Source organism: Hordeum vulgare, chromosome 4H (assembly GCF_904849725.1).
Source record: "Hordeum vulgare subsp. vulgare chromosome 4H, MorexV3_pseudomolecules_assembly, whole genome shotgun sequence".
Taxonomy (NCBI): Eukaryota; Viridiplantae; Streptophyta; class Magnoliopsida; order Poales; family Poaceae; genus Hordeum; species Hordeum vulgare.
In genome coordinates, this window is record NC_058521.1 from 64,546,566 (window position 1) to 64,556,098 (window position 9,533).

Genomic DNA, 9,533 nt, shown 5'->3' on the forward strand with positions numbered 1-9,533 from the left:
TACCATCATGACACGCAAAACAAAAGTAGAGATAAAAGTAAGAGGGAGACGCAAAAGTAGACACAAGATATATAAGAGCAACCCTAACCGGATGATCCATTTCGTAGTCCGTGCGTGTCGGTTTGGGTCATCGTAGACATAAATCTCAGCCCGACGTGCGAACCTAAATGGATGTGATCCCGTTTTTTATCCGTCCGAGACCCATTGCAGGCTTAAATTTGGGCCGGATTTGCGTTGACGCGGACACGGGATGGACGCGCGCGACGCTCGCCCTTCTCCTCCCCTAGCCCGTCTGTCCGTGGCAAAACACCACCATTTCCCTCTAATTCCCCCCCCCCCCCCCCCCGCCCACTCGAGAGTGCACCATGGACGACGACGCGCCGACCCTCGACGCCGTCGCCGGCCTTGCCTCCCCTGCCTTTGTCGGTCCCGTCCCCGCCACAGTAGTTAATCCCCACGGCGCACGCAAAGGGCCGACGCCAACCAAGCAGAAGAAGGTTCCGACGCATGAGTAGTGCATTGTTCAATCGTTGAGGAGGAAGAACTTGTGGTCACGGGCCTTTTTTTACATAAAGAAGTGTGGTGTATGGACGAAAAATGGATCGTTTCGTTGGACGCATAACTAACACATTTAAGGATCCAAACGAACAAAAAATAAACAAAACGTGTGTGCATTTAAATTGCCCGGTTGAAATAGCTTTAACCTAAAAAAACAGATACAAGATATAACACATATGCTTTTCTTTACGTTTTCTTAAGATCAGTGATCTCTATAAAGAAAAAACGAAAGAGTAGGCGTGTACGAATCCGTCGGTATCCATCCAACCCATACTTCCGGGACGGACCCCATATAGATACAGTACACAGGGACACGTCCTAGTCAGCAACAGCGGAGCCTGTGTTCCGTTCCGTGGGAGGGGCGAGCGGTGGACGATCCAGGCAGCAAAACAGCCGCGCGATCGCGGGCGGCGAAAGCAGCGCCACACAGCCGCGGCGTCCACCGCACAAACCTTCCCTCCCCAGCCTCACCCCCCGCTGCTCCGCCCCCTCTATTTAAGGCCGCCCCATCCCCCGGCCTCCGCTGCCACGCCGACGCAGCCCAGCCACAAACCCACCACCCCGCCGCCCACGCCGCACGCCGTCGTCCCCGAAGGGACGCGGGCAGCCGGGCAGGGAATCCCCCCTTCCTCCCCTTGGAGCCCTCCGTGACCTTCCGGGACGCTCGGCGCCAGCCTCCCCCTCCCGCCCTCCGTGTTGTCTCGCCGGGCATCACGGCTGCCACCGCGGACCCCGCGCGCGGCGCCCCCGCTGCGCAGGTGGAGCCGCACGGAGGACGCGGAGCACTCCCCTCGGCCGGGGGCAGCCCCTCCGACCTCCTCTTCCTCGCCGGCGGCGGTCGCATCCTTCTCTGATTGCGCACCGGCGCTGACCCGCTAACCCACGCTAAGTCGTCGTTAACAACACCCAGTAGACGGTAGAGACAGCAGAGGAGGCGGGAGGAGATGGAGGTGAAGCTGACGATTAAGAGGGTTGCGACGGTGCTGTCCAACTACCAGGAGGAAGGAGCCGGGGGCTGCGGCAGGAACTGCCTCGGGGATTGCTGCTTGCCTGGTGCGTATTATCACCTCTCATGCCTAATTCTCATCTAGTTTCCATTGGGAGTTGCAGCTCAGCTCATTTTATCCTCGAATTTGTTGGCATAGTCGAAAACTTGTGAATAAAATGTTCAATTAGTCTGATTTTAGGTTTATTTTGTTTCCTCCGGTGCAAAAGTTTTTCATTTCTTTTCGTTTATACAGTAAAATACTACTACTACCACTCCTACTATCTTTGGTTGGGTTTATAAGTCTCCAATTTAAGTACTACCTCCGTATAAGTCATTCGTGTAGTTCTAGATCGACAATTTAACTATCTAAATATGTATCATATGTGACAAAATATATATATTTAGAAACTGCATCCGTGTAGAAATCTAGTGATATACTTTTCATGACATATACCACATATTTAATTCCTCAAATCGGTGACCTAGAACTACGCGAATGACTTATACACCGGGACGGAGGGAGTACCAAAACATGTGTTATACTCCCTCCGTTTCTAAATATAAGTTTTTTTAGAGGTTTCACTAGGAGACTACATACAAATGTATATGGACATATTTTAAAGTGTAGATACACTCATTTTATTCTCTATGTAGTCCTCTAGTGAAACCTTTAAAAAGACTTATATTTAGGAACGGAGGGAGTATGTCTCGTAAATTATATCTTATGGATTCGAGGTTCAGTGAAGTTTGTACACATATATTTTGTGTGGCATATTACACATGTTTTGTACTTTTATCAGTCAAATCGAAGTTCTAAAAGTTGATGCCCGACTTACCAACCGGACTGACTACTGATTATACGGAATGTATGAGCTTCTTCTGCTATATCTAGCTATGTTTAGTAGTATGAATTTCTCGTTGTCCCATTAGTCGAATCAGAGTTTGTTTTAAATTAGACAACTGAAACAGAGTTCTGAACCTTTTTTCTGTTGCCACAAAGTTACAGATTTAAGCATCCTTTACTAATTAACCATTCTTTTTCCATAAACACTTCAGCTTCCAAGCTTCCCCTCTATGCTTTCAAGGCCGACCCAAAGAAGCCTGCGCAGGATGATGAGCTCCCTACTGAGTTCTTCCTCAATTCTCTCCTCCTCGCACAGGTAAGAAAATACTAGCAATCAAGTGAACCTAGCGCGTAGCTCATTTTGTTAGGAGAGTGGATGCACAACCCACGACCTAGGTTCAAGTACTTATGGACATGAATTTAAGTTCCTGTGTATAATGTAGGGCTCTCTTCCTTGCAGATTTATTAAAAAATGAAAATACTAGAAAATTTTGCGTATTTATTCTTTAAGAAAGGAAGGTCATGTTGATGTAACAATTTGGACACTTAGCAGTTCTGCTGGTAAAAACGTTGCAAAAAAAAAGAAGTTCTGCTGGTAAAACCAGTACTGGATAGTGTTTTGGTGCATTTCGTTTCCTGTGAAGATCTCAGGAGTTTGTTATTGCTTACTGGCTTACAGCTGTTATGCTTGGATCAAAATACGATAAATATCCTGTTATGCATTCTTCGACAATATTTTTGTAAACATGCCAAGATATCCTTGGGTAGTTAAAATGCTTAATATGGTAGAGGTGGTTAAATAGCTCAATTTGGTGCATTTGAATGTGCCATACAGACATAATAAAAGCATGTAATGTTTGCTTTTTATTACGATGGATCTCGATTTCAGAACTTTATGGGATGTTTCGTTTGAGGAATAAGAATGAGTTGGTCCGTCCATGCCTCATCCCTCTTAACCCTTATAAGCATAAGGGTATCAGCCATCAGATACATGACCATAATGAACCTACCAATCCTAGGATGAGGTGGTCCCTCAAACAGAATCTGTATGCCACCTTGAGGTTGCGGGAAAATAGATGAGAAAAATCATAATTTAGTGGCTCATGCTTGGCCTTTTTGCAATGATATTGTGTTGGCTTTACCTTTGATAGAGCTTTAATCTACTCCCTCCGTTCCTAAATATAAGACTGTTTAGAGATTTTAATACGGACTACATACGGAACAAAATGAGTGGATCTACACTATAAAATATGTCTATATAGTACATCCGTATGAAGTCCCTATTGAAATCTCTAAAAAGTCTTATATTTAGAAACAGAGGGAGTAGTTTGGATGCTTCTAACTGTTTCTTCTTCGCAATAGGAGTTGATTATTGCAAAAATAAGCTTTGCAGGGCTGAGTTTGGAATATAATACTTTTGTTTACTCTGTTCCTCGAAATATAACATTGACATGGATAGAGTTCTATATAATTTGTCTTAAAATGGACCATCAAAACATCTCATAACGATTATCTTGTTATTTTAGGCTGCCCATCACTTTTTTTTTTACTGAACTCCTATATTTCAACGTTGTTCTCTCTTATTAGTGGGAGGACAGGGTAGCCCGAGGCCTATTCAGATATGACGTAACAGCCTGCGAGACCAAGGTGATTCCTGGCGAGCTTGGGTTTGTTGCACAGCTTAACGAAGGCCGCCACCTCAAGAAGCGCCCAACCGAGTTCCGTGTTGACCGTGTGCTCCAGCCATTCGATTCTGCCAAGTTCAACTTCACCAAGGTTGGCCAGGAGGAGGTTCTCTTTCGCTTTGAGAATGGTGGTGGCGACAGCAGCTATTTCCTTGAAAATGCCCCAAGCATTGAGGGTGACCGTGCTCCCAGCGTTGTTGCAATCAATGTACATATCTTTCTGCCAAAATTTACTTTTATTCCAGAATATAAATCTTGATATTAACACTGGTACTTCTAACGGATTGCAGGTGAGCCCTATTGAGTACGGTCATGTGCTTCTCATTCCACGTGTCCTTGACCGCCTGCCTCAGCAAATTGATCCTGAAAGCTTCCTGCTTGCACTACACATGGCAGCTGAGGCTGCAAGCCCATACTTTAGGCTTGGTTACAACAGCTTGGGTGCCTTTGCCACCATCAATCATCTCCACTTCCAGGTACTTTTCATCATTACACAAAGGCCTAGCTTATGTACTGTAAACATAGTTGATAATTGTGGTGATCACACTAAAACTTTATTTTCTGTACAGGCATACTACCTGTCAGTACCTTTTCCTGTTGAGAAGGCGCCTACCAAGAAGATCCCCCTTGCCAAGTGTGCGCTGAATAGTGGAGTGAAGGTGTCAAAACTGACAAATTTCCCCGTGAGAGGTCTAGTGTTTGAGAGAGGGAACACACTGAAGGATTTGGCTGATGTGGTTACCAACGCTTGCATTTGGCTCCAGGAGAACAATGTTCCTTTCAACGTCCTCATCTCTGATTCTGGTAGAAGGATCTTCGTTTTTCCTCAGGTAATTTCATTGGTAGAGTCAAAAGCTTCTTTCTGCAAATACATTCTCAAGGTAGATTTTCTGCAAACATGACATAATTTATGTACCCTAAAGTTTTGTGAAACACCATATATTTACTATTCGTTGGTAAATTAGACCACTGCCATATTAGTTGCATAAGGATGTTGGCTGTTGCCCCCATTCGTACCTCCCTAATGTTTTCTAATCTTTCCTGTTGCAAAATGCGCAGTGCTATGCTGAGAAACAGGCTCTTGGTGAAGTGAGCCAGGATCTGCTGGACACGCAGGTGAACCCTGCAGTATGGGAGATCAGTGGACACATTGTTCTGAAACGGAGGACGGACTTCGAGGAGGCTTCAGAAGCATCGGCCTGGAGGCTTCTCGCAGAGGTGTCTCTGTCAGAGGAGCGATTTGAGGAGGTGAAGGCATGCATCTTCCAGGCCGCCGGCCTCACTGAATCTGATGAAGAAGAGGAATCCAACGAGCCACCTTATGCATCGTCATCCTCCGTTCCGCTAGCCTCTTCACGCATGACTGAAGGCTGCCTTGTTCTTCAGTGAGAGAGCAATGAAAATCGGCCAAGTCGACTCTGGTCGCTAGGTTCGCATTATCTGTGGCTGCTTGGTGTTAGCAGGGATCCCAGTGATTGTACCGTGTCTGCTCTTGCTTGCTACTTCTGCCTCTGATTAGTTACCGTTGTTCGCTACTAGTTTGCTGGTGTTCATACTGTGCAGTTTATTATTAAGCACAGGTATGTGTGTTGGCTTGTTTATAACTGAAATGCATTGTTGTGTTCATCGTGCTTGTTTCTCATTCTAGACTGCTACCTTTGCCTTTTGATTTGTACTCCCTCTGTAAACTAATACAAGAGTGTTTAGATCACTAAAGTAGTGAACCAAACGCTCTTATATTAGTTTACGGAGGGAGTATTTTTCTTTTGTCAAGCTTATCATTTGCACATGGTCACCGCAACTGGATCTATGTGATGACATGCAGACATATCTGATAGGCGAGTGAAACGGTCATGAAAGACTGATAAGCTATTTTTCAACACCCATGATGCAACTACAGACAGATAAATGATACTCCCTCTATAAAGAAATATAAGATATCTGATACTCCCTCTATAAAGAAATATAAGATGGTCTAAACTACAGACAGATAAATGATACTCCCTCTATAAAGAAATATAAGATATCTGATACTCCCTCTATAAAGAAATATAAGATCGTTTAGACCATTGTGGTCTAGTGGTCTAAACGATCTTATATTTCTTTACAGACCATTGTGGTCTAGTGGTCTAAACGATCTTATATTTCTTTACAGAGGGAGTACTAGCTATAAGACCACATTGTTCAGACAACAGGAGGTGCAAACATTTCAGCTTATTTTGAAGTTCTCACACGAGAAAAGTTATCACATCGTAAAATGCCGAGCACCATGCTATTGGTCAGATTTTTGGCAGAAGCTTCAACATCACCTAAGCTCCAAATCATTTTTTTCACTGATTGACAAATGCAATTTTCACCAAATCTAACTCTCAGTTTGTTTTTCATTTATTAATACTGGCTACATAAACGGAGTGATTCATGTTATCAGTAACTGAATTTCACAAATGAAAACTTATACGAGAGCATTAAGAGCTCAGACACGAGCGTAGTTGCTGGGATTGTCCCGTAAAGCCTGGGTAAACAAGGTCTGACTGAGGTAAAACAGGCATAAGACTAACATTTGCACTTAATTTGGTTGCCTACATACACTCTAGGCTGCATGAGGTGTTACTCTAGGCATGTTGCTTGGTTGTCCGCTTGTGCACGCGAAAGCACACAACATGTTGTTGGTGGCATGCATCGCCTGTTGTCTGGTAACATCTTCGGCATGGTGGTGAGATTACCAGCACACAACGGTCTCAGAAAGAACACACATAACAGAACATAGACTAGCTATAAATATTATGTCACACATAACAAATCAGTTCAAAATAGCAGCTCGATACTAAAGTAAAGCAACTGGAGCATGTCGGGCTGTCTTACGGGTTCACGACAAAGGCGTCGTCGTCCTTCTCACACCTGGTGACCACTTCAATGCCATCGTCATTGAGCACGATGACCTTCGGCATGTAGGGAATGAGCAGCTTGAAGGTCACCATGAAGCCTATTTTGATCTTATGGGCAACGACGAAGGTGGCCCACCCTGACCGAGGGTTACCCTGCCATTCAACAGCCGGACAGTCACCCTTCAGGAGTAGCCGGTGTTTGTCTTCAGCTTGAACTCCTGTGTCACTGATGGGAAGTGCTTCGTGAAATCCAGCGGCATAGGTATGGTTTCCAGCTGGAGGGCCATGATCACCTTGCAGAAGTTAGTAGGCCCTCCCACCTCATGGTAGTGGCCGCAGTTCCGACGCTTGCCGCTAGGGGGATCCTCCGGCCGGACATTGTTCGTGCCAGGGCTCTGGGCGGGCGTAATCTCGATGGGCATCACCTCTAAGGGCGGCACCACACCCTTGCCCTTGTCGTGCTCCTTTGGTGGCACCACCTTCTTCCCCTTGCTCTCCGCGTCGATCTGCATTATGAAGAGATTCAAACGGCCAGGATATGCAATATGAACGTTGCAACATCGTCATTAAAACCTATCGCCCAGAACCCCTTTATTTACCCATCTTGACGGTTGATGACCCACAAGTATAGGGGATCAACCGTAGTCCTTTCGATAAGTAAGAGTGTCGAACCCAACGAGGAGCAGAAGGATCTGACAAGTGGTTTTCAGCAAGGTAATAGCTGCAAGCACTGAAATTATCGGTAACAAGTGATTGTGTGGTGAGATGATTCATAGCAAGCAACAAGTAACAAAAGTAGCAACGGTGCAACAAAGTGGCCCAATCCCTTTTGTAGCAAGGGACAAGCCTGGACAAAGTCTTATAGGAGGAAAAATGTTCCCGAGGACACACGGGAATTTCTCTCATGCTAGTTTTCATCATGTTCATATAATTCGCGTTCGTTACTTTGATAGTTTGATATGTGGGTGGACCGGCGCTTGGGTACTGCCCTTACTTGGACAAGCATCCCACTTATGATTAACCCCTCTCGCAAGCATCCGTAACTACGAAAGAAGAATTAAGACAAAGTCTAACCATAGCATTAAAATAGTGGATCCAAATCAGCCCCTTACGAAGCAACGCATAAACTAGGGTTTGAGCTTCTGTCACTCTAGCAACCCATCATCTACTTACTACTTCCCAATGCCTTCCTCTAGGCCCAAATAATGTGAAGTGTTATGTAGTCGACGTTCACATAACACCACTAGAGGAAAAACAACATACAACACATCAAAATATCGAACGAATACCAAATTCACATGACTACTTATAGCATGACTTATCCCATGTCCTCAGGAACAAAAGCAACTACTCACAAAGCATAATCATATTCATGACCAGAGAGGTAATGAATAGCATCAAGGATCTGAACATAAACTCTTTCACCAAGTAATCCAACTAGCATCAACTACAAAGAGTAATTAACACTACTAGCAACCTTACAAGTACCAATCGGAGTCGCGAGACGGAGATTGGTTACAAGTGATGAACTAGGGTTTGGAGATGAGATGGTGCTGATGAAGATGTTGATGGTGATGAGTCCCCTCCGATGAGAGGAGTGTTGGTGATGACGATGGCGACGATTTCCCCCTCCGGGAGGGAAGTTTCCCCGGCAGGATCGTCCTGCCAGAGCTCTAGATTGCTTCTGCTCAAGTTCCGCCTCGTGGCGGCGGTGAATCCACGAAAAAGCCTCCTCTTGATTTTTTCCAGGACGAAACCCTTCTTGTAGCAAAAGGGGGGAGCCAGAGGGCCAGCTAGGTGCCCACAAGCCCCCTAGGCGCGGCCAGGGGGTGGCCGCGCCTAGCAGGCTTGTGCCACCTGCTGGCGCCCCTCTGGCACTTCTTCGGCCTAGTATTTTTTATAAATCCCGAAAAAAATCCTCGTTGATTTTCACGGCGTTTGGAGTTGCGCAGAGTAGGTATCTCAAACTTGCTCCTTTTTCATGCCAGAATTCTAGCTGCCGACATTCTCCCTCTTCAAGTAAACCTTGCAAAATAAGAGAGAAAAGGCATAAGTATTGTACCTTGAAGTGTAATAAGAGCCCCAAAAGCAATAAATATCAACATGAAAGCATGATGCAAAATGGACGTATCAACTCCCCCAAGCTTAGACCTCGCTTGTCCTCAAGCGAAAGCCTGGATCAATAAACATGACCACATGTTTAGAGAGAGAGGTGTCGACAAAACAAGATACGAACATGCAGGCATCATGATCATGATCAGAGCAGCAATACAAACATATAATCTCTCATGCTAAAGTGACAATTCCTTCACAAAGTAAAGTATGGATCAAGAACCTTACCGAGAATTAACAATCGATAGCCTTTAGTCATTGAAGCAATTCCAATTTACCACAACAACAGAAAGAGTCAAATAAGAGCTTGTAAAGAAAATCCACATACTCAATCATCTTTTCGTTCTCTACAATTGCTACAACTCTCGTGGTACTCATGAGATCAAAGTTTCAGCTGGACACAGAGAAAGATAGGGGCTTATAGTTTCGCCTCCCAACTGCTTACCTCAAGGGTAATGTCA

General features: G+C 45.1%; 1 protein-coding gene across 1 annotated transcript; it reads left to right on the forward strand.

Annotated features, from left to right (window-relative positions):
* Positions 1-946: 946 nt before the first annotated feature.
* Positions 947-5,717, forward strand: LOC123447890 (GDP-L-galactose phosphorylase 2-like). The gene is made up of 6 exons (XM_045124605.1): positions 947-1,611; positions 2,603-2,706; positions 3,978-4,283; positions 4,366-4,551; positions 4,645-4,905; positions 5,135-5,717. The coding sequence occupies exons 1-6, from the start codon at positions 1,503-1,505 to the stop codon at positions 5,462-5,464; spliced, it is 1,296 nt and encodes a 431-aa protein (XP_044980540.1). The 5' UTR covers positions 947-1,502; the 3' UTR covers positions 5,465-5,717.
* Positions 5,718-9,533: the final 3,816 nt, after the last annotated feature.

Coding starts and splice junctions, on each gene's coding strand:
- LOC123447890 (XM_045124605.1), top strand. CDS start 1,503: ATGGAGGTGAAGCTGACGATTAAGAGGGTTGCGACGGTGCTGTCCAAC. Junction 4,552..4,644: donor TCAATCATCTCCACTTCCAG/GTACTTTTCATC, acceptor TTTTCTGTACAG/GCATACTACCTGTCAGTACC. Junction 4,906..5,134: donor GGATCTTCGTTTTTCCTCAG/GTAATTTCATTG, acceptor CAAAATGCGCAG/TGCTATGCTGAGAAACAGGC.